This window comes from Schistocerca americana, chromosome 1 (assembly GCF_021461395.2).
Source record: "Schistocerca americana isolate TAMUIC-IGC-003095 chromosome 1, iqSchAmer2.1, whole genome shotgun sequence".
Lineage (NCBI taxonomy): Eukaryota > Metazoa > Arthropoda > Insecta > Orthoptera > Acrididae > Schistocerca > Schistocerca americana.
This window is the reverse complement of record NC_060119.1, coordinates 931214197-931240193: the sequence shown is the minus strand read 5'-3', so window position 1 is coordinate 931240193 and position 25997 is coordinate 931214197. Positions and strand designations below refer to the sequence as shown.

The window sequence follows — 25997 nt, the reverse complement described above, 5'->3', positions numbered from 1 at the left end:
AGGTCAGCCGGCTCGTCTGAAATCAAAACTGAGTTGACGTTAGCGAAGTATATTAGATTCTTTAGGAGTTGTACCTCGCTTAAGTTATTTTGACCATAGGAAACAAAATGGGGGCTATTTGAAAATAAATAGATGTTTTCATCGATTTTTCAACTCCGTGGGCCAAGTAAACATATTTGTAGTTGATGGATCGGAATAAAGGTAGTACAACTCCTAGACAATTTAGGTAGATTCGTCGGAAACAAAGAATCATGCCAATCGATTCAGTAGATTTGAAGTTACTATACCGCGCGATAAAAAAAAGTCATTTCGATAAAAACGCGTTTGAAGTTTTGACTACATATAAATGCAATATTATGCAATGTACGTTCAATCTGCTGTTCCGGATCCATAAACTAGCCCTTCCTCTTCCTCATAGAGGGCGTTCTACTCGGTCTGGGCCATCCTGCGCTGCCCCAGAGCCGCTCGTACGGCCGGTGACAAGCGGTTTTCGGCCGCTTGAATCCGTTGGTCGTCCGAATGCTTGGCTGACTGCGTCGAATAGAGTCCCAGGGTGACGTCCATCGTTGTCATGGTCTTCAGAATTGCTGAATACCCTTCGTTGAACCTGCTTACTGCCAGGAAAGTCGCGATCTCCACAGTCTTCGCACCAGAATGCAAATGCTTGGGGGCTAACTTCCAAACGCACGCGTTCAAACTTTCATTTGAATTTTGTGTGTTTCCCCCCCAAGCACCGGTACAATAACTCGTCCTCCGAAAGAAAAAAACTGGTGCGTGGAAAAGGCCGATTTCAGGCAGGTGCATTTTTTTGTTCAACAGCGAATAACAAATATTTGCGTTCCGTATTAGGAAAAACCGTTTCAGGGGTGGATTCTAAACACTTTTAAGGATCCAAAAATGCAGTTTAAAAAAATCGATTTTTTGAACCAAAAGATACACTACTGGCCATTAAAATTGCTGCACCAAGAAGAAATGCACATGATAAACGGGTATTCATTGGACAAATATATTATACTACAACTGACATGTGACTAAATTTTCACGCAATGTGGGTGAGTAGGTCCTGCGAAATCAGTACCCAGAACAACCACCTCTGGCCGTAAAAACGGCCTTGATACGCCTGGGCATTGAGTCAAACAGAGCTTCGATGGCATGTACAGGCACAGCTGCCCATCAGCTTCAACACGATACCACAGTTCATCAAGAGTAGTGACTGGCGTATTGTGACGAGCCAGTTCTCGGCCACCATTGACCAGACGTTTTCAATTGGTGAGAGATCTGGAGAATGTGCTGGCTAGGACAGCAGTCGAAAATTTTCTGCATCCAGAAAGACCCGTACTGGACCTGCAACAAGCGGTCGTGCATTGTCCTGCCGAAATGTAGGGTTTCGCAGGGATCGAATGAAGGGTGGAGCCACAGGTCGTAACACATCTGGAACGCAACGTCCACTGTTCAAAGTGTCGTGAATGCGAACAAGAGGTGAACGAGACGTATAACCAATGGCACCCCATACCATCATGCCGGGTGATACACCAGTACGGCGACGACGAATACACGCTTCCAACGTGCGTTCACCGCGATCTCGCCAAACACGGATGCGACCGTTATGGTGCTGTAAATAGAACCTGGATTCATCCGAAAAAATGACGTTTTGCCATTCGTGCACCCAGGTTCGTCGTTGAGTACACCATCGCAGGCGCTCCTGTCTGTGATGCAGCGTCAAGAGTAACCGCAGCCATGGTCTCCGAGCTGACAGTCCATGGTGCTGCAAATGTCGTCGAACTGTTCATGTTTGTTGTCTTGCAAACGTCCTCATCTGTTGACTCAGGGATGGAGACGTGGCTGCACGATCCGTTACAGCCATGCGAATAAGATGCCTGTCATCTTGACTGCTAGTGATACGAGACCGTTGGGATCCATCACGGCGTTCCGTATTACCCTCCTGAACCCACCGATTCCATATTGTGCTAACAGTCATTGGATCTCGACCAACGCGAGCAGCAATGTCGCGATACGATAAACCGCAATCGCGGTAGGCTACAACCCGACCTTTATCAAAGTCGGAAACATGATGGTACGCATTTCTCCTCCTTACACGAGGCATCTCAACAACGTTTCACCAGGCAACGCCCGTCAACTGCTGTTTGTGTATGAGAAATCAGTTGGAAACTTTGCTTATGTCAGCACGTTGTAGGTGTCGCCACCGGCGCAAACCTTGTGTGAATGCTCTGAAAAGCTAATCATTTGCATATCACAGCATCTTCTTCCTGTCGGTTAAATTTCGCGTCTGTAGCACGTCATCTTCGTGGTGTAGCAATTTTAATGGCCAGTAGTGTAGTAAACCTTCCCTTAACGACCGAGGTCTGACCCATACGGGGCCCCACGGCCTGAGGGTAAAGAATTTGTTGTGTCCCTGTTTTTCTGGAGCATCAGCTGCTGGTGAAGACAGCTCACCTGACAGGCATCGGTGCCGTTCCTGTAGGTACAGACGCGGTACTCTGCCGTGGCGGCGTTGGAGTCGCAGGCGGAGGGCGAGATCACCGTCAGGTTGGTCTCCATCAGCACATCGGACAGCGGCCCGCCGAAGCTCGTGGTTCCCCAGCCTGTGGGCAGCCAGTCAGTTCTGGATTCTACAATAACTTTGGTACATCTGAGCTATAAGTACATTATCTGATCAAAAGTATTCGGGGCATCTGTTAGTGGACATTAATGTAGGGTGTGTCCACCTTCTGCCTCCATGGCAGCTTGAAAGCTGCTGGGTACACTTTCAATGAGGTGTCTGAATGTCTGCGTAGCAATGGCAGCCATTCTCCCTCAAGAGCTGAAGCGAGAGAAGGTACTGATGTTGGACGCTGCAGTCTGGAACAAAGTCAACGTTTTAACTCTTTCCGTTAGATGCAGGTCGGGACTAAATCGGTTCTAGGAATGTTATTGTCCACAAACCATTACCTCACAGAAGCTGCGTTACGACAGAGTGCATTGTCATGCTAATACAATCATCGTCTTCGAACTATTTCTCTATTCTATGCAATGCCGTAAAATTTGTTCATATCCTTCTACATTTAGGGTTTTCTTAAGCTCAATAAGAGAATCACACATTAACCACGAAAAATACATCCATACCGTAACGACACCTCCTCTGTATTTCATTGTTGGCTCTACATACCAAGGGACCGATGACCATAGCAGTCTGGTCCCTTTAATCCCACAAACCAACCAACCAACTACATACCAGTACAGCTAACGTTCTCCAAGCATTGACTAAGCCTAAACCATTGCCACATTGTGATTCATCATATCAAATCATTCGTTTCCAGTCGTCCTTTGCCCCGTGTCTTCTCTCTTCACACCACCTCATGTGTCGCTTAGCACTGACTGCAGAAATCTGTGACTTATGAGGAGCTACTCGACCACTGCAGCTCATTCCTTTTTAACTTCCTATGTGCAGTCATTGTGCTAGTTGGACTGCTGAAGCTAGTTCGAATCTCGTCAAATGAAGCGAAATCTTTTATTTTTCTACATCTAATCAAATGACTTTGATTATTATATTTATTATTTCTATTACTTTGACTCCTAATTTTCGTCATCGTAATTACTATTTTTGCGTTTACTATTCTTCCTACGATTCTTTCTTCGTTTGGAATGTGCTTGTGGCGTCTATAATATGCAAACATGTGCCAACCAGGATCGCTCATCGATTGATAACGTGGCATCCCGTGTAGCCCGTGTGAGGATAGTTTCACGTAATCAATGACAGCGATAAATTACAGTTCGTTTTTCTAGCGCTGAAACTGAAGTTTTGTTCGGAAGATGACTAGGTAAACAAACATATTAATAAATTTTTCTGTCTTGAGTTTACTCGTAGAGGTTAGCCTTAAATGCCATGAAGAAAGCGATCGTGATCTTAGTTCAGTCACAGATTGCTAATCGCCGTTTTCTCAGATACATTGCACATCTCGAGGTTGTGATTAGGTTAGGATATGAATTTCAATTCACATCGACTGCCGCAGTTCAATCATTGGTCACTTAAAACCAGCTGTCGACACAGTATTCACATTTTCGTCATCCCTCACTGCGGCCGCTTCCAACATTGCCCCGCATTACACATTAACAGCATTTGTGAAGTGACCTGCCTTGTTTGTGTACCTCCTATCACCGAGCGGTAGCAGGCAGCGGATGTGGCAACACTGTAGTGGCAAGTGTCAAACATCAACTATCAAGTAATTTTAATTAAATTAATTAATTTATTATTAATTAATAAATATTTGTATTTTGTAAAACCAAATATCATGTGACATTTGAGAATACTCACTGCACATGATTTTAAAATAAAAGGCGAAACAAATCGGGCTTAAAGAAATGTCGACGTGTTTAAGCGGCCACAGAGGGCTAGTGCAGCGGGCAGGCGAAAGCTACCTAGCGCCTGGACGGTGACGCCCTGGAAGTCGGTGTAGGTGTAGAGGAAGGGCAGGCAGACGGGCCCCACGGCCACGTTGTACGTGATCTGGCCGACGACGCGCACCACGCCGATGTCGTTGAGGTGCGTGCTGTCCTCGTAGTCGGGGTGGGCCACCAGCTGCTGCAGCCGGTAGAGCGCCGCCTTGTCCGTGTCCGTCCCTGGCCAGAACGAGAACAATTACAAAGTAGCGTCAACCCAAGAAAAAGACACAGACAAAAAGCTAGATAGGATGCGATTACAACATCAGTGGTGAACATCTTGAGCAAGTCACACTGCGTAATGACACAGTTTGAAAAGTGTGTGTGTAATTTTTCGCAGGAATTTTTCTTGTTTTGAATGTCTGGAATCGCGCTTGTAAGGTTTGAATTGCGTAGACATGCGCGCGCAGCCTCGGAAGAGAAGATGCGCTGCAAAGAGATAAGTTGGAGGTGATCTTTCCTCTGTGAAGATGCGCGCCAGGATTATTTCTTGATCGTGAGGAGAGGAGACATACAGTTGAGCTTTAGTGTCAGACGTAAATAGTCGGGTTTTGATTTAGCAGCAGTAAGCAGCAAACAAACGAGATTTTTGGGAATTATATTATGAATTTATGGAAGATTTATTATGGCGGGAAAAAGAACTGATTTTTACATTAGCACGATTATACTCTTGGTGAAGAATGGATGACAGGTAATGATTAAGTTTCAAATACGTTTCTCGGGTTTGCCGCCGGATCGTATTGTGTAACTCGCACAATACTTCATCGATGCAATTGCTCGACATCATCAGGTGGTGGTAGCTGCTACTGTCACTGCTGCAAGGCGCGACTGATGATAATCGCTGGCTTGCTGGCTGACTAATGTGTCGTCCTAAGGCACGGGGGCAGGATAAATACTTCCGTGCTGTGCCTGCAGGGCCTAAATCATGTGGAAGGCGATGTCCTATCAGTTGTGCGGGTGTTACTTGGGGCTGTTGGGAAGTGAGTCACTCCCACAACAGGTCCGGCCAACGGGTAGTAGGCCGGTATGTGGTTGGAGGGTTGGTGGCGCAGTCGTTGTATGAGCAGGTTGCGAGAGTGACCCGCTTTTTCATAGAACTGACGTGCAATGACCCGAAAACGATCACGCAACATGAGAAGTCCGGTATCCTCATGGAGAAAGTTGGGGAGGGGGGGGGGGGGGCTAGAACCGGGGAGAGGCGCAGTGCAAGCTTGAGTGCCTTGTTTAGTACCCGCTGGAGGGAGAGTATCGAGGAGTCGGCAGCATTGCCCACACCACGGCCGCATACTCCAACACTGGGCACACCAGTGTCAGATACAGCGTGATGCCGTGGTTGGGGGTCAGAGTCCACTCCGTATTTAGCAGGGGGTATAGGGTGTGAAGTCTCCTTATGGCCCTGTTCCTGACCCATTTGACATGTGGGATCTAGGTAAGCCGCTGATCCATTCTCACACCGAGATATGTCGCAGTTCTGGACCACGGGATGGGGCCTCCCGCAATGTAAAGGGGTTCAAGATTAGGAGGTACCTTCCGCCTTGTGAAAGCAACCACCTGGCTCTTTCCTGCATTAAATTTTAGGCGCCATTTGGTGGCCCAAGCACCAAGTGCTTCACAGCCTTGCTGGAGGCGGCGTCCCATATAGTGCACATTCATACTGCGAGTGAACAGAGTAGTGTCGTCCGCATAGAGAGCCAACTCCACTCTGTCCACTCGCGGTGCATCAGCTGTGAAAAGCGAGTAGAGCAGGGAGCCAAGTACGGACCCCTGTAGTACTCCAGCACGGATGGGCCTGACAGTGGACGTTCTCTGGTCTGCCCGGAAGTGGAAAGTCCTGTCGGAGAGATATGATCTCATGAGGACCCCGTGCGACATCGGCACCCCGAGTACAAACAACTTGTAAACGAGGCCGTCGTGCCACATGGAGTCGAAGGCACGGGAGACGTCTAGGAACTCTGACCCAAGGTATTCCCTCGTCTCCAGTGCCCTCATTGTAGATTCCACGAATCAGAGCAGCTGGTGGGCGTGGCCACTGCGAAGCGTGAACTGCTTATCCGGGAGATGTTCTTGATTTACATGTCAAAGGAGCCGCTTCGTGTGTAACCTCTCGAATACCTTCAAAAGGGATGGGAGAAGGCTTATGGGCCTGTAGCTGGACGACAACCGGGGGTCCTTGTCTTGCTTCACGATGGCCATCACCTCTACATGTTTCCATACAGAAGGGTAAACACCCGAAGCAAGTATCTGGTTGAAGATATCTGCCAGATATGAATAATACTTCCGAGGTAGATTTCGGAGGAGTAAATTCGGAATGCTGTCGTTGCCACAAGCGCTCCAGGAATAAAGTGTCTGAAGTAGCGAAGTGACCTCTCTGGCAGTAATGGGGTCAATGACGTCATTTTCCGATATTGCAGCAAGGAAGGTTGGAAGACGTTCTTCCATGAGCCTGACGTGGGCATCGTCGACAACATCGACGACAGGCTTGAAATTTGCTCAAAGGTATCCGCCAGGGCACTGGCCTTGGCGTCAGGCTCACAGATGTAATCATGACTGCGGCGGGGGGTCGCACTGCCTGCAGCGCGGGAAGCGGCGCGCGACGCGCCAAGCACTGGCGTCGTCCGGATCGAGGGACTCGACAAGGTCTGCCTAATCCTTGTTGTGGTGTGCTTGGACCGCCGCAGAAATGGCACGTCGCATGTGGTCAATGCGACGTTTCGCCGCTGGCTGCCTCGTGAGTTGCCACTCACGAAAAGGCGGTTTTTGACCGCAGTGGCCTCAAGTATTGGTTGTGGGAGACGCGAGACATAACCTGAAGCTGGCGGGGACGTCCAGTGGCGACATCTGCAGCACGTAGAAATACATAATTCAGAGAGGCGATGGCTGCTTCAGCCCCCACCTTCACATGATCAGGTGCATCGGAAGCTACATCCATACCTCGACTTGAAAGTGCTCGACATCGACCCTTCTGTAGCACGGACGGCCAGCCACTACCGCCACACTGATGACATCTACGTCAAAGATCACTGGTACATTATCAGATGACAGGGCGGTCTTCGTTGCAGCAGACGTAAAGTGATCGACCCCCTTCAGAAAGGCGCTGTCAAGTACGTCAGGTTGTCCATGTACTGGGAAAATAGTGGGGTGAAAGGGCCTCAGGACAATGGCGCCGTGTCGCAGAGCAAATCGTTCTAGTCGGCACCCGATGACGTTGGTGAGGCGAGAGTTCCATTGAGCGGACTTCGCGTTGAAGTCCCCTGCGATGAAAAGTCACCGTCCCCCCTCCCCATGGCCAGCAAGGTGTCCAAATCAGCTTCCTTCAGTACTCCATGCAGGGGCCGGTTGGCCGCCACGAAGGTGATTTTGCCGATTGTGGTGTGAACTATCACACTGGTAGCTTTAAGGGTGTCTAGCTGGGGCAATTGCACAGGAAAGTGCCGCAACGACGACCTGACGTAAACCGCCGTACTGCCGCCAGCAGTCAGCTGGTCGGTGCGGTAACAGCAGTAGTTTGCAGCCTTAACGTGGACACCTGGTTTTAGGAATGTTTCGCAGACGAGGCAGATGTCAACTGCCTCGACGCGAAGAAATTCCCGAAATTCACACTGCTGAGGTATGAGACTGTTTGCGTTGAAAACGTAGACTGTCAGGCCATGAACGTGATTATTAGCCATGGCAGAGGGACTGAACTGCGACCTAGAGGGCCGTCGCGACTGCGGAGACAAGTGGTGGAAGTTGTACAGTAATTCTATTTAATGTCTGCAGCAGAATTTGCAAATCTTCGGCTACAGCACCCGCGGCCGAAGGGGCGGGGGGCGCAGGTGACTGGGGGCCACGGCCAGGCTGGCTCCGGTCACGAGCAAGATTCTGTGTATTAGGAGCAGCCCGTCCGTCCTCGGCACTGGCCGGGGAAGGAGGGGGCGACCTTGCAGCGCTGGAGACAGGCTGTAAACCTCCGGCCGGTTGCGATGGGCGGGAAGATTTGCGACGCTCGCCACGGGTTGGGGCCTGCTGTTCCCCAGTCCGCCCCCTAGCAATGGTCGCAAAACTAACACCAGGCTGCACTTTCTGTAGCACCTTGCTACGTTTGCGCGTTTTAAATGGACTGCACTCCCTGTAGCTGACAACATGCACCTCGCAGTTGCTGCATTGAGGGGGATCCTCACGCTTTTTGAGACATTCCTTGTTTTGGTGTTGGCCTGCGCACTTAACACAGCGTGCAGGCATAATACAGTTGTAGGCAACGTGATCCTGGCCCTGACAAGAATAGTACTGCGGCCTCTTGCCCTTGGCTCAGAGAGGTTCTACAGGAACATCAATGTCTGCGATTGCGGTTGTCATTGTCAACCAGGACAACGAGGAACAACGGCACTTTCTTGTGCGTCCTGGGGGATGTCAACTGCTCGACTGTGCGGGCAGCATAGCCCAGGTCGGCGAGCTCTTGTGTCAGGTGCTGGGGTCCATCCTAAGGGGAAGGTGGCGAATGACCACCTTCAGGAGTTTGATGGACTCGGCATTGTGCATATAGCAATGCAACCCCTGTGCCCTAACGAAGTCCATGAGCTTCTTATGTTCGTGAATGGTGGAGGGGTCATTCCTGGAAATGTTGAAAGCTGTCACGTCTACGACCTCTTTGATCATCCGCCGGAAGTTCATGAAGTCCTCGGTCCACTTCATGACTACTGGCGAGGGTTGGGACGCTTTCGCACTGGAGGGGCGGATTCTGCTTCCATGCCCTCTTCTGGCGCCTCTACAAAACGATTTGGGCTTGACAGTGCGCCTCCGGTTTAGGGCAGTAAACCCATCTTCAGTGGCTGCCGTGGGCGTCATAGGGGCGTCGGACGCTGCAGCCTTCTTCTTGTTTTGACTCCTGTCATGTAAAGTGGCTCTGAACACTATGGGACTTAACTGCTGAGGTCATCAGTCCCCTAGAACTTAGAACTACTTAAACCTAACTAACCTAAGGACATCACTCACATCCATGCCCAAGGCAGGATTCGAACCTGCGAGAACCGCTCGGCCACTCCTGCCGCCTGCCATGTAAAGTAGTTGCAGTCAGTTCGTCACTGTCAGCGGTGGCCTGTTGCACGTCCATCGGCGTTTCCACCGATAGAAGTGATTCCAGGTTTGCCTCTGGAATATCCAGAGCATCTGGAGCAAAGTTCTGTCCCGTACAGCCAGTGAAGTCTTGGTCAGTCTGTCCTATTCTGTTGGAATACCGTTCTTAGGTGTTGTAGCTCACCAGGTAAACGGTATTCCGTCGGAATGGCTATTTCGATATGCAGATACGCCCTGCATTCCGTTCTAAGCACATTCGGAGCAGGGATGTAAATGAAGATGTGGAGGCACCCACTGCAACAGCGTTCTTGTCCAATTTTGGCAGCATCTCTTTAAGAATACAAAGAATCATCAAAAAGCACGACATAAAGTGTTTTTTTCGGCCACCAGCAAAACTGAGAAATTAATTTTGCTCTGTCAAAGACTGCCTTGGCCTTAGGAAACGTGGCGTGTGTAAAATACCATGCCAATGTGGAAAATCTTATATGGGGCAGAAATGCCGAACCGTGCAATAACGTTGCGTCGAACACCATCGTCCTAAGCGCGTGGGGCAACCTGATAAATCTGCAGTGGTGGAGCATTGCCTGGACACGAGACATTGCATGTTTTACGAAAAGAATGAAATTTTATCCCCAGCGTCATCTTTCTGGGACTGTGTTATTAAGGAGGCTATACATATCCGTACGGCGGACAATCTTATCAACAGGGATGCAGGTTTTCAACTAAGCGCCGCCGGGAATTCAGCACTGGCTGCCGTTGAATCAAAACAGGGAAAACAAGAACTTCCGATTCATCACACGACGCAACGCACTACTGAGTTTTAATTCCGCCTTTAACCACAGGAGCGTCCCGGCAGCACAGTCACTGCCCATAGCGCACGTGCGGATGGCCTCTCCGCGGCTCCCAGTAGGGGGCACCAGGAGCGCCGCTTTCCTCCAACTACGAGCGTCTTCCCGCGTACGCGTATTGCCAGCTCCCAGCATGATAAATTTCGACGCCTGCGCGTGATTATCATCAGTTGAGTCTTGCAGGAGTGACAGCAGCAGCTACCTCCCTCTGATGATATCGAGCAGCTGCATCGATGAAATATTGTGCGAGTTACAGAATACGATCCGAAGTTTCTTTGATTTGTGGCAGCGGTTTGATAATGCGGTATTCTTTGTTCGTCAAACATCCAGATCAGGAATCTTTTTGATTTTCATTTTTTTTTTTTTTTTTGTTGGGATTTATGGATCATTGCGAGAGAAATGGATTTAAGAATTAGATGGTTCAAATGACTCTGAGCACTATGGGACTCAACTGCTGAGGTCATTAGTCCCCTAGAACTTAGAACTAGTTAAACCTAACTAACCTAAGGACATCACAAACATCCATGCCCGAGGCAGGATTCGAACCTGCGACCGTAGCGGTCTTGCGGTTCCAGACTGCAGCGCCTTTAACAGCACGGCCACTTCGGCCGGCGTAAGAATTAGATTCTGAAATTTTGTTTAAGGAAAGATTACACATGTGAATTTTAATTTTTGTATCTCTTGGGTCATAGTTGTGTGATTGCAAAAAAAGGTTAACAGTTATTGAAGTTTCATTAAATGTTATTAAGCCAAATGATATACATTAGTATTGAGTTCATTTAACCCAGAGTCATTGTCCACATCCCAACTGTCAATTAATTTTCAATTTATTACAACAATTATCGCAAAATTATGAGTAAGAATGATAGCAATGATTTAGAGAATGCATTTCACCTTTACTTACCTCAGTAACTGTATTTCTCGAGGCGCGCTGTAGCTGCGAGAGCAATTTGCTCGGCGGTATCCAGTCTGGTGCAGGTAAGCCAAATAGTGTAGAAGACAGATTCTTTCTTTGATTAAATTTCACAGTTTTTTTCAATTTTTAGTTTCAAAGTTTTTAGTTTCAAGGTAATCAGTTTTTCATCGAAGTCCAAAGTCAGATTTTGTGATAACAAGTTTCAGACAGGGCACAATTTTTGTAAATTCTTGCAGTGAGATTTCTGTATGTATTCTCGCAGTTGAATTTTGTTACCAACAGTTAGCGCTGCGTAAGCTGTCAGCTTTAAGGTCTGGTATGCGTGCCATTGAAAACAGGAGCCGCCCGCGGTGGTCTCGCGGTTCTAGGCGCTCAGTCAGGAACCGCACGACTGCTACGGTCGCAGGTTCGAATCCTGCCTCGGGCATGGATGTGTGTGATGTCCTTAGGTTAGTTAGGTTTAAGTAGTTCTAAGTTCTAGGGGACTGATGACCACAGATGTTAAGTCCCATAGTGCTCAGAGCCATTGAAAACAGGAGGCCCAAACTAACAAGTTGAAACTAAAAACATTGAAACTAAAAATAAAAAACTGTGAAACTTAATTAAAGAAAGAACCTCTCTCATTATTTGGCTTACCTGGGCCGCATTGGATAACGCCGAGGAAATTGCTCTCGCATCTACAGCGCCTCGCATCTACAACGCGCCTCGAAAAATTCAATAACTGAGATAAGCAAAGGTTCAATGCATTCTCTAAGAACATTGTAAAACGTAACGAAGTCCAGAAGCCCATCTCCAACGTCAAATCTAACCTATCTTCTCATACTAGCTCCACTCACCAAATCTAACGTAGCAATCCCATCAATTCAGTTGTAACATAGTACAGCTGATAGTACCATGTTTTACATTTATGGAGGTGATAACTTCGCTGCAGAAAGTGTTGGGTCACTACCAGACGTGCGCCAATTAATCTGTTAACAACGCTTCTTTGTTACACACATGTATATAACAGTTGAGTGTCAACTTCCCAGGAACCGGAACCCACTCCAACCGCCCCTGCCCTCCTTCAAAGGCTTTGGACAAGGTGTATTTATACATCTTGTGACAATTACGTTCTTTGACATTAATATGTTATTTCATGTTTGATGTTACAATTGCAATAAGTTAATCCAACAAAAACTGACATTACAGAGTTTTAGTAGAAATTGAAACAAGTATAATGATAATGATATTTCCGATATTAACGATCTTTTACACGTGCAATTTTGAAACATACATACAGTTAACAATTAAGTTCGTATTATTCAGTCCAGAACATTCTCGAATATCTTTACGTAATTTCATTAAATATGCGATTTTGTGAAACAATTTTGCGCTGGTAATACTTCTACAACATCAAAATTACGGTTCAAACGTTCGAAATGACTTGTTACGTACAACGTTTGAAGGCTAAAATGCGGAATAATTTCGTACATCACAAAAATCTTTAAATCGTGTTATAAAAAATTAATGAATCGTTCTTCTAACAGTATTTATGATACAAATTGTGTTTCTAAATCAGGTTATGTCTCCAGTTTAAACGAATATTCTCTAGTGTTCGTAATATGTGAACATTGCACTGAATTTCTCTATAGAATGTTTCAAAAACACTAATTACGAGTTTAATTACAGATTTTTAGATGGTGATTTCCGTAAGAATATGTTGTCCTGACTTGCAAAGATACATAAATGTTAAGCTTTTCCAAAATTAATGGTTTACATAGTTAATTTGCGTTATGGTAAACAATGATTTTTACTAATTGAATTATATAACTACAAATCTGAATGAAAAAGGTCACTAACATTTATACACTATAAACACTGATTCCAGAACTTGTTCTTTCTCTTCAAAACATCCTGAAATTCATATCAAAGTGATAATGACTTATCCTAACTGTACATTACTTTACCTGATTGTGAACATACATTAATTGGTCTGTGACACAGTTTAACATTTTCGATACAACTATTTCACACCGTTGCACTAAGTGACCTTATTCACTAAGTGTCCCTATACACTACCCATATCTGTTTTAGCGTTTATCGCATACTACGAAACCTGCTGTATCGGATACTCGATATGACCAAATGCAGCCTGTTTCGTTACAATTGCTATCATGTAAACGACAATTTAAGATTAAAAAGACAGCCAACATAACAGATCTTCTTTCACTAAAATCAGATAATTTTCAAGTCGGCCATACAAAAATTGCAGCAACATGGAGGTAGCTTGCAATAAATGTCATACTGGAAATGCCAATTACACACTGCGCAACAAAATTAAGGGATTACTTTTTCGAAACCCCGTGATTGTCTCTCCCCTTCAAATTTGGTCAAATGGATTTGAACGGTGTCTAGCAGTTCCAAGCTGTACACCAGAGCAAAAACTGCGGTCGCGCTGCGCTCCAAAGGGGTGAGGTCACGTTCAGTGGGATTGCTGGCCCACGATGTCCTTAGAGAAGGGCTGAATCGCAATAGAGATGTCAACAGTATCAAAGACTGTCAACAACGTCTTCCTATTGACCCCCTGAGGCATTTTCGCGTCGATTATGAGTGGCGGTGTGTCTGAAACGTTTTCTTCGGCCACTCATAAGGAACTCGCGTTATTTCAACACTGGGCGTCGCGGTTCTGAACTCCATCGCAGAGGCGTCAAAAGCAGTTGTGAAATGTGGGTAAAACGGGGTGTGACGACCTTCCCGTCGTGTGATACGTCACGACTGTGTTATGCACCATTGTGGGAAATTTGGTGCCAATGGGACATCATTAACCCACCTTACATGCTCTTGCCTTTTTTTCGCATGTACCGACACCTTGCTGTTTGAAGCGACGTAGAACCCGAGGGTGACGTCACAAGGCGCCACGTTTCTGCACCGTTACAAAGGAAAGTTGTAGGCGCTTTTGAACCAAATTTCACACTTTTTCGTCGGGAAATAGATATAAATTGACTAAATATACACCGAAATGCGGGGAAATTGAGAAAGCACTTGCATATCTTCTGGGTCGCGCAGAACAATTTTTACATGGGAATAAGTATGCGGCAGCAAAAGGAATCCGAGTACACATCGACATGGAAGCGAAGGGAATCTGTGAAGCAGTTTTTCTCCGTCGATGCAGCATTATACTGCATGTCTATTGAGGTACAGTGATACACACGAGTTGACTACTGTATTTGATGCTTTTGAGCAAGACAGAGAGCCATCCGCCTATAAACTTACATGCATCTGCATTACAGGATAACAAAGAATCGGGGTGATCGATTGAGATGGTTCTGTAACGAGATACGATTTAATGGTGGACTGATGATGCATTCTAGACAGGAAGAAGTTGTTACAGGTCAATTCTTCCACTGGTCTGTCAGGATTCATCAGTAGCATGACATAGCCTGCGTTCCACTCGTATGCTGCCACGCGTTCTGTGTGTGGTTTAAAGCACTGTCTACTTGAGATCGTTAATGGTAAACCTGTCGGTCATCAGAGGACTTCCATCTCACGTGTGATGGAACGTGACGCATTCCCCTAAACGAACTATGATTTATGCGATGTACTCCATCCCCCTGTCGCATCTTGGGTGTAAAATCAAGACTTCAGCTTCACAACTAAGTTAGCGATAGGTGGTTGTGGGGCACTGCAATCCGCGTGTATACGTTTGCCTGACAGATGTGGTGTTTACAGAGTTAGTGACGGAACGACTTGTAATTTTCGCATGTCGGACGCAGCTGCTATGTGTTTATCTGTTTCCTTGTAAGAGGTATTCCCCCTTACTAACGATCATTTTATATTGGGCTGACAGAGGCATAGTATAATTTGTGAACCGCGATCGGATGTGAACAGTGGATGCTATACATCTCTGGAAAGCTATATTGTGCTCGTATCACGCAGAGCCGATGTTTTAAGGCAGTAGTTTCTTCGGTTCGCTAACATAGTTTATCGTGGAGAAACTGGGAAGAAGAATGTATGTCCTGCGCTTGAAATATACTTCTTACACTGGAATATTAACAGCGTTACATTCCATACGACTGATAGGTTGGAAACGCAAGCGATCTAACATTATTGCCTGTTTCAAGTACAGAACGTTGTAGCCTTAGCAGTGCACGTGTTTATGTTCTCTCTTACCAATACCTTCCAGGTACTGATCCTAGACTCTGGAATAACATTTTAAAATTGATAACTTGGTTGCTTAACGTAAAAATACGTCGAACTCCATTCGCCTTGGAGCTCCATCGCACATAAAAATCATCCGTTTCTTATTCTTCTTAAACGCCAGTTATTCCATGACGACATTTTCAAATCTGTTACTATACATCGATAAGGAGTGCTAACCTCCTCGACAACGGGGCATCTCGAGAAATCTTGTGCACTCGGTAAGCTCCATTCATTCACGAGACGTGGAATGTAGTGGTCTACTTCTGGTTGGTTGCAGATTAAATCGGTGGTGGTGTTGCAGGGCGGGTTGGTCAATGACAGTGTGAGGGGGTCTTTCAGTCTCTAATTTTACCCTAAGACTGCGAGAATGCTCTGTGACTCCCATCAGCGTAGAGATAGATCGCAAATTAAGCACTATGCTCGAGGTGTTAGAAATATGTAGAGCACTGTCTGATATACTTTTATGATGTATGTGTTCGAGAATTAACAATGAATGGACGTACTGCATAGTCATCTATCCACACTTGCAATGATACTCGCAAAGTGGAGAAGGGGTGGTTTAGCTATGATACTGAAATTGGGAAACACCCTGTCACATCATTGGTTGGTGTTGAAATTAGTGTAAAATTGCTAAAATTGCTCACAGTATCAACTGTTATGCTTATTATTTCAGTACTTCAGTGGTGTCTTATCCATCCCATCTGTTGGTTACGACATAATGATTGACTGAATGCGCTTGTTTGAGTTGTAGAAGGAGTTTTGTGGCGGGGTGATACCTTCTGCAGATGGCTAGCACCGAAACAGTGATCGCATACATGACTGCAACATGAGGAATCAGTCGAAACGGAACCAAGAGCCATCAGCTATTCGGTCAATGTGACAGATGAGTTTAAATGTAGTTTGTAAACCCACGCCAAAGCAATAAAACTCGTACAATTTCTTTATATTGTAAATCACTTTTATTTAAAGTCATCCAGTGTGTGCAGTGTGGTATGGTAACAGCAGTAACTTTATGATTCACGCAGTGCGACGTCTAGAGGTAGCCCAAATGACCTATCTTCCCTCCAAAATTCAAACATCCCGCCAGGGGGGTGTGGCAGGGGGTGTGGCACTTTCCAGCCACATTGGGTAACGGTACTCGCGCCATCAGTTGACGTCACGGCAGCCATCTTGAATGACGAAGTCGCATCACAGCGCGACGTCTTGGATAACTGTACTTTGGGGTGATGTGCATGATGTCTGTGAGAGGTAGTGGATCAGAACGTCTTAATGTCAGTTTAGAACCTGACACAGACCTCGAGGGTGTGGCAGATAAACAACATGTTTGGCAGTGGACAAAGTGCGTTAGAGCAGAAAGAAAAATAAAGTTTCAAACAACAAGACAGGGCCACAGGGGGCGCCTCTTGCGACTTACAGTATAGTCCGCGGGATATGATAATCCTGCTAGAGTGCAGGTGCCATCTTTAAACTGGTCTGTGCATTTGATCAATACCTGTATATTTAATAGGACTGTCATATGTACTCAATGCCTGCACGCATGTGGTCTTTGTTTTTGATATATGGGAGGAGAGAGTTCTCTATCGGATGAAGTTAGCTGAGCTTTTATAGTTCGTAATTTTTCTCTGGTGGATGATACGGAATAATGACGATAGCATGTTGCGGAGATAGATGTGAACGGACGTGGATCTGTAGTACTTGTATGTAGTTTGGGGGTGCACCACAGCGCAGTAGCAGAAATCCTCGTCATTCTCTGAGTTCCTGTTTCCATTGAATGGTCAAAACACAGTCCTCTCACAGCGTAGTATGTTTCTACATGGATTGCAGAAGGTGGTAGATGTAGCTTTCTCCAACTTGCTACTCAGTTCCGACTTACATTGGAACAACCACATGCGAAAATCTACAGGGTAGCGTAGAGTTTGAGGGGTAGTTGCAAGATGCCTAGGGGCTACCTAAAACAATGTTGGAATTTTACTGTAGCAGATAGTTTCGAGAAAGGTGGCTCGTTTTGAGATATGAGAGTTCCAGAAATATGATTCACTAGTGACTGTAATCATTAGAGGACTTCTCCATAGGATCCAACGCAGGAATGTGGTTGAATGGAAAGACATGATTCCAAATCATAGACATCAATTCGAGCAGATAGTGTAACACTAGAGATCTGAAAAGCTAGTGTACACTTCTTACAACCTCAATCAGCACACCATCTACTACTGTTTGTGAAACTTCTTAATCAGTCATCGCCTATAGCTCAGTGGAAATATTGCAGAACCTCTGACATGGTATCGAGACAGAATACATTACAAATACTGGAAAAATATCTAGTGGCGGCGGCGTGAGGGGGTTGCAAATACCTGTTTCATACCATTCTCCTTAGCCGAATCACTTTCAAAATTGAGCGATTTTATGACGAGGTTGCATCGTGGGTTACATGTAACCAGACTGATGGTGTGATAATATACACTCTGGCGATCACCGTCTCGGTATTCATCCGAAAAAACCACGTCATTCGTAGGTAATGCCATATATGGATTTATAAAGCTGGTAGAGCTTTTAACATGGATATTTGTGAGCACCTGTAGAACCAAGACTGCTTGTGACAGTAACATACAGTAGTTGTTGGGATCGGGTTTTTAACATCTGGAGATTTGTAAGACGCTTCAATCTCTCTTCCTAAGACACGGTGGTAGCACTCACAAGAAAAACTTATGAGACATGCATTTTCTCTGAGTATTATTTTGTATTGTTTGGAGTCATTTATCGACGAAGTATTAAACTTAGTGGTAGGGAGTGCGTGATAGGTTCGCCTTGAGCATCAGGCTTATAAAGGATGGGTCTGTGTTCCGACAGGTGCAAAGGAAATGACTATGTCCATTTGTAAGGATGATATGGAGTTGACGCTGAGTACTGTGATAGCAAAGGGAAGAGTATGTCAATTCATAGGAATGGTACTGATATTTCTATTTCCAGAGCCACAGCCGTCAACAGGTTGTATTTCCGATACTTCGCTCATTGTCGAATGTCGTTCAACTGAGACCACGATCGTAACATTTAGTTGTAAGTACAGGGATAAAATATACATGTGAACGATTTCGTAAAATGATTCTGTCTATGCGTGGTCTGTGGTGGGCCTGATTGATGTTTCCCGTTAATGGCAGTAGCCATCCAAATACAAAGATCTGCTGGAATGCAGGAATGTAGCAGAGTTAACTGTGTCGTCCTCTAAACGGCAGATTAGCGAACTAATACTTAGTATGTGTTGGGCATCTTTCGTGATCCCATGGAAGTTTGAGAAGATTGAATAGGGGTGTTTGTTTGCACTTATCCATTATTCTGTCCTATGTATATAGTTCTGCTGAATGATTCTGCACATTTTGTACCTTTATTTAACTGAGGGAACATGGACTGTGGTGCGTGCTTCTAGCAGGTGAAAATTTCGAGACTTTATTTAGTTCAGGAAACATCGATTGTGGTGTGTGCATCTAGCAGGTGAAAGACAAAAAATGTTCAAATATGTGTGAAATCCTATGGGACTTAACTGCTAAGGTCATCAGTCCCTAAGCTTACACACTACTTAACCTAAATTATCCTAAGGGCAAACACACACACTCATGCCCGAGGGAGGACTCAAACCTCCGCCAGGTGAAAGACATGCTTCCCGGTTCTCTAGACATGAGAAACACCATAGTTGACTCAGTAAATTATAGGGATGATTTGGAATCTGTTTCCTCACTGACATCGGTATTCATGACTGGAAATATCATTTTCCTCTATTTGTTTCGAGTTCTCATGTAAAGGTCTTTGCAGATGGGACAAGTTTCTAGTTACTCAGTGGTCTAGAACATGCTCCACCTTGCTAAAGTTCAGGGTTTGTAGAGAAATAATATCCAGTCTGTATCTTGGGAATTATGTTGCACGAGCGATCAGTGGGATGTTGCCGTGCGCTTGATATCGAGAAGTACCGTGAAAATGGTATAATATTATGGCAAATCATGAAAAATACATGTGTTCTTGTAATCCCCGAGTCTGGAGATGGGTATAGAAAAGAGAGCACACAAGCAGGTCTGGAACAGAAACAGTAACGCGTTTTTGCCGAGGGGAAACGAGCCTGACTTTGTAGAACAGTTCTGAGAGTGACTTTGGTCCACTGAGGGCACTCTGGTCACTGATCGGGGGTAGATGACGGTCGACCTCACATGGTAATATCTAGTGCTGCGAGGAGTATATATGGTGCTGTCTGTCTTCGCGGTATGTGTATGACTGATGTAAAAGGAATGATTTTGTATGATGGCACAGGATAGGAAATGTATGTTTACTACATCGACAAGGTACGTGTTGATATATTGTTGGGTTGGAGATCAGTTTCACACTCTAATATTCAAGCTCCTGTCCTCAGAGGGAGGGCAGTGTAATTGAGTAAGAGTCTTTTCATATTTGACGAAATGTAGGGGCACTTTGCGGGGCTTAATTGTCGGTGCAATATGTCTATCTGTGTAAAATAGTTTTTGCTGCTGAAAGTCTCGCCTGCCGAAAGAAAGAAAAGGTGGATGGTGATCCCAAACCAGCTGCATCAGTAATTTAGAGGGTAAATTCGATAAGAGCCAATCATAATGCTTGATTCATTCACACAACATCCTTTGTGCTGGGATATAGGAGTCTCTACATTGCGGTGAGAACGTTTGCGTATGTTGAAAGGAGAAAGGGTAACACGTGATAGGTGGGGTGCCATGTTAAGACCATCTGGAGGAATGCATTCGGCGTTATTTCGCGCTATTTTCGTAAACAGGTTCTGTTAGGGCAAGAATTTCCTTGCATACAAGCTGAGATATCAAGAAAGTGAGCTTTAACTATTACTGGTACAGTATACAATTTCCGAGAGGTCGACTTGGCTCATATTTTACATAGCCATGTGATGTCAGAATAACATTGAGAACCTTTTAGATGGTGAGTCGCCATGCTGACGTTTCGCAGCGATGTGTCAGTCACACTGGGGCAGATACACACGGCTGGATGCAGCTCGTATGTTCCATTAGGATCGCTAAGGAGAAAGCAGCCTGTGCTATTCTGGAACAGATTTCTATAGAGTAGTCTATGACATCAGTATCCATAGGTATAGCATCAGCAGCGGTAAACACATGTGCATGAGTTCCAGAGGATGACTTCGCGCTTGTTTAGTGATGTCACTATAACATTTGAAGAACTTTCACATGCGATCGGGAGCAGAGTGAGAGTGATGGGTCACACTGGCTTGCATCCGGCGTCGAAGCGCTGTGCAAATAGGCAGTGTGGTCACATCAGCAACGGTGTCTAGGTGAACATGTATTTCGAGAGGAATTTCTCAGGTGTCAAGTATGAAAGGGATGCCGTCGCCTCCTGCTTGAGAGACCTGAACAGGCACTCATGCATGGCTTGGCAGTTGATGGCTGCATCACTTCATGGGGGCTGCCGCTAGCCTCCTGTGCAGTCCTGTGGACAGGGGGCATCGTGCAGTGCCTGCACGTGTCTGTTGTATTATTTCTTGGGCGGGTCTGTAGGCTGTGCTATGTGTTATTTGGATCGTGTACAAGTAATGAGCATGTCTACACATCAGTGGACCACATTATTTAGGAGCGGTTTGCATGTCTACACTGTAATTATTCGGGTAATTTAGGAGTTGTTTGTTGTGCATTATTTAGGAATAGTTTACAGGTCTGTAGGCTATGTGGCGTGAACCGAAGCATGTCAGAGCGTTTTGTATCAGTGTGATAAATATACTATATCTCAAAATCCTTCCCTAAATAAATTGTTGCAAAATAAATAAAGTACACTCCTTCCTTACTCTCACAAGCAGCCCAGCGCAGGCTGAGTCATTTCCCCCTCCAGACTGTCACCTTGGGTTATGTCATAGAACAGATGACAACGCCCTCTGATGACAGTACGGTGTACTTGGTCCAGAACTCGTGGTGACCACACTGTTTCCCGCCATCTTGGATAATTGTACCTGCGTCATCAGCTGACGTCATGGCCGCCATCTTGGATTAAGTCACAGAACAGACTACAGAGCCCTCTGGTGGTATTACAGTGTACTAGGTAGCAAGCACATGCTTGCCACATGAAAACATGCCAAGCTACCTACAGTAATTAACACACAAGTGATCCGGAAAATTCATGCACACCAAATGTAAAGAATAAACAAAAATGAAAACCCATGGATGATGGCACATTGGTGCCGAAACATGTTTGGGTACTGAGAAAAAACGGTGTTTTGCATAACTGGTGGACCTCACATCCAACATTTCTGTTGGATAAATTTAGAAACCTGATATCACCCCTGCCCTGGCGTACGGGACTACAAGTCCCACCGCCACACCTTCACCTGCCCATGTTAGGCAAAATTCTTCTGCCTGACTCATGCAGTAATATCACCGTCAGAGGGTGGTACGGGACTACAAGTCCCACCGCCACACCTCCAAAGTGAATTGCAGTGACGGAGTCACTGCCCTGTGGAAATTTACTGCCTCACCAACACAGTTAGACCGCAATAGACTGGTGATGCTGTATTGTAACATATCACCCCGGACTACAAGTCCATTATTAAAAAAAAAAAACTCGACTAAAACTGAGCGAACATTCTACTGCCACAGCGTAAGGATTGCGAGAACAAGACAAGAGAGATCGTGAAGTGTTCAGAGGCATATAGATATAAATTTTTCCAACGATTAACACTCGAATAGAGAAGGGAAAATGCACTGTACAATCTCTTGAGAGTTACTGATATAGAAGCAGAAAGTGATGAAACCTAGTCAAAATGTGTAACAAATGACAGATCGCAAATAAAACACAGTTTCAAACAAGGAATTTGTTGTATTAACGTTTGTGAAACATTCGAAATGTTGCACCAGTTTCTTGTAGCTCAAAACAGTACCGTGGAATTTCTCCAGTGTCTTGCGAGTGCACTTCGGCCCCTGTTACCAAAAGCATGTTTTTCCAGTACTCCGCTACGTGATGACCGATGTTTCCAAAAAAAAAACTAAACTTATGAGTTGGGTATAAATGTTAATTTTACAATATTCAATGATATTCATGAATAAAAGTATGTGGACTTCTGTACTTGGTTTTTTAAGGTTTTTATTTCCGACGCACATTTCGGAGCTAAATCTCCAACATGAGGGTTTACAAGAGTCACTAGAGACGTTTCGTCATGACCTGGTGAGCAATTACACCTGCATATTGCGAAAATATGCTTCAACGCTGGTTCATGTTAAAATTCATCTAAGCTGTTTGGCATTCATAAATGAAGATCACAACATTGTGAATGTTCTACAGCTTTAAGTTATTTCGTTGACAGATTTTCGGTTTACATGGCCTTCATTACACTTTGACTATCGTCGGCAACGAGTGTTCAATATTCGTAAACAACACTGAAAAAGACGTTATACATCGAGAGAGAGGTACGAAAATAGAGTAAATGCCATCTTTGACAGTGCAGTTGTTATGTAACCGAAAATCTTAATCAGCACAAACAGTAGATAAATATAAAGGAAACAAACCAGAAAAACATTAACATTACACCTCGAAAAACTGTGTGTGTGTGTGTGTGTGTGCGTGTGTGTGTGATACCTGAAGATGTGGTGGATTGGAGGAGGACAACATTACCAAGTATCACATTTACCAGTCAGGAATGATGATCTGGGATGCCATTTCTATTCATAGCAGAGCAGAACCTCTTTCTGTGTTATCCGCAGCACCCTTTCAGCGCAACGATACGTTGACGATACTCCTCCGGCCGCAGTGGCCGAGAGGTTCTAGGCCCTTCAGTCTGGAACCGCGCGACCGCTACGGTCGCAGGTTCGAATCCTGCCTCGGGCATGGATGTGTGATGTCCTTAGGTTAGTTAGGTTTAAGTAGTTCTAAGTTATAGGGGACTGATGACCTCAGATGTTAAGTCCCATAGTGCTCAGAGCCATTTGAACCATCTGACGATATTCCACGCCCCGATTTGTTGCTCTTCATCGCAAGCCATCCTGGTCTGACATTTCAGCAAGATAATGCCTGCCCACACACTGCGATAGTTTCTACTTCTTGTCTTCGTGCTTGCCAAACTCTAGCTTGGCCAACATAATCACCGGATCTCTCCCAACTGATAACATTTGGAATATTACGGACAGGGTCCACCAAACAGCTCTGGATTTTGTCGACCTAACGCGCCATTTGGGCAGAATTTGACACGATATCCCTCAGGAGGACATCCAACAAATCTGTCAATCAGTGACAAGCGAATAACTGCTTCCATAAGGGCCAGAGGTGGACCAATTCGTTATTGACTTGCTCTTTCTCTTAAATACATCATCCAGGTTTTCTGATACTGTCATCATTTGTTTGTCTGTGCACGACATTTATCGATTTCTGTCCCATTTGGATAATTTTTTCGTGGCGTGTCTTTTTTTTTTCCTTAGATGTACTCTTATATTCAGCTGTGCAGTCAGTTTAAGAAAACAGGGTGAGTCGCGTAAGATGTAACGGATCAAGATATCGAATCGACGTTTCCAGCACGGCACGTAATTTTGTTGCGCTGTTAATACTGTTAAGTCTTGTGTCAAACAGATATTAAAGCGAGCGTGATTTTTTTTATTGTCATGCTAAACCCGTGGAAAAGACGAGTTCGTTGACTCAATGCTTGATAATGATGACGTTAAAACTTTCACAAAAACATCCACAAAAGTGTTTACTAATTGAAGGTCAAGGCGGCTGGTGTAATGCCAAGCTCTGCCCTTGTATCAAGCCTTTCGATTATTTGCTTGTTTCAACGCAAAACCTTTTCACTTAGCCGGCCGGGGTGGCCAAGCAGTTAAAGGCGCTACAGTCTGGAACCGGCCGATCGCTACGGTCGCAGGTTCGAATCGTGCCTCGGGCATGGATGTGTGTGATGTCCTTAGGTTAGTTAGGTTTAAGTACTTCTAAGTTCTAGGGGACTGATGACCTTAGAAGTTAAGTCCAATAGTGCTCAGAGCCATTTGAACCATTTGAACCTTTTCACTTAAAAATGAGTACACACACACACATCTGAAACAGTTTTCCCAAGGCCTTCTAATAAACAGAAGTTAGCATAAAGTTCGATTTATAAAAACCATAGTTGATATGGCCAGGAGGAAACACGTTTTATCTTAGTAGTGGAGGCCTGTCTTCCCGAACCATGCAACGACTGAACCTGACACCAGGGGCCGTCTTGGCGGCATTTACACCGCAATAAGGAGCACTATACCACTGTACTCGTCTTTTCAAGAACTTTCGAATGCCATTAGAAAAGTACATCATTGAATTTAAAACAATCTTGTCTGCTCCAATGTCTCTGTTGATACAAGAGTCTTAACGGCGCAATAAACTTACGCATTCCTCTGCGTACCATCGTTTACTGAAAACCACGTTTCAATATTTTGAACCTATCGCGACTCATCCTGTGTTTAAAGCCGTTTAGTCATGTTAGGAGGAGTGATTTCATTAGTCGTAACACTGCTCTTTGTCGCCACTGTGGCTCTATCAGTAAAGAAGCTTTACTGCACTTTTGCGCTAATGAAATCACATCTCCTAACCTGACTAAACGGCTTTAAAAACAGGATGAGTCGTGACAATGATTTTGAATACCACTGAAAATGTTCCTAATTTCTTGGAATGAGTGATAACATGTGATGGATCTCGGTATTTGCAGGCCACGGTGGCCAAGCGGTTCTAGCCGCTTCAGTCCGGAACCGCGTGACTGCTACGGCGCAGGTTCGAATCCTGCCTGGGGCATGGATGTGTGTGATGTCCTTAGGTTAGTTAGGTTTAAGTAGTTCTAAGTTCTAGGGGACTGAAGACCTCAGATGTTAAGTCCCATAGTGCTCAGAGCCATTTGAACCATTTTTGATCTCGGTGTTTCACTTATGATCCAGATACTAAGCGCCAATCCATGCACTGGATGCGGCCAACTTCACAGAGAGCGAAAAAGATTCAAAGCGATGGTGATTTTTTTATGTTCATGGAATTGTGTATCTTCGCAGGGTTCCTGAAGGTCAGAATGTTAACCAACATCACTGCCTTGAGGTTCTTGCTCAACTCAGTGAGAAAATAAAGAAAAAAGGGACCCGAATTGTGGAAGTCAAGACAACGTATCGGTTCATAACGCATTGTCTATTAAGAGGTTTCTAGAGTAGTACAGCATCTCAATGTTAGACCACCCACGTTTCCGCCTGACCCAGCACCTTGTGTATTGCCCAAGGCGCAATGTGCATTAAAATTGACAAGACTTCAGTTCGTTGAAACAATGAAAGAAAAGGCGGCATACGTCATCAAGGAGCTCACAGAGAAAGACTTCCAGCATTGTAAATATGAATGTTTTTGAAATAAAATTTTCGCTGCAATAGTCTCTGGCAGCCATAGCTGCGGGCGCTTAACCATAATAATAAGCATGTTTGCCAGTATCATCGTCTTACCCAATGTTAGTTATATAGAAGTATCTGACCTTAGTAACTTGGCTAATGAATCCATTTCCACATAGACGAAGAGACGGTCATCCGCTACTTCCTGCCCTTAACAACTGTTATAATGTGTTC

The 25997-nt window shown here is 45.1% G+C and overlaps 1 protein-coding gene across 1 annotated transcript in view; it reads right to left on the bottom strand.

Annotated features, from left to right (window-relative positions):
• LOC124547947 (venom serine protease-like) overlaps nt 1-25997 on the bottom strand; it is a 295517-nt gene that overhangs the window by 67492 nt on the left and 202028 nt on the right. The window contains exons 5-6 of the mRNA XM_047125144.1: nt 4417-4617; nt 2455-2603 (exon numbers count right to left, since the gene is read on the bottom strand). Of these exons, the coding sequence (XP_046981100.1) occupies nt 2455-2603; nt 4417-4617 (350 nt within the window). The remainder of the gene's footprint in view (nt 1-2454; nt 2604-4416; nt 4618-25997) is intronic.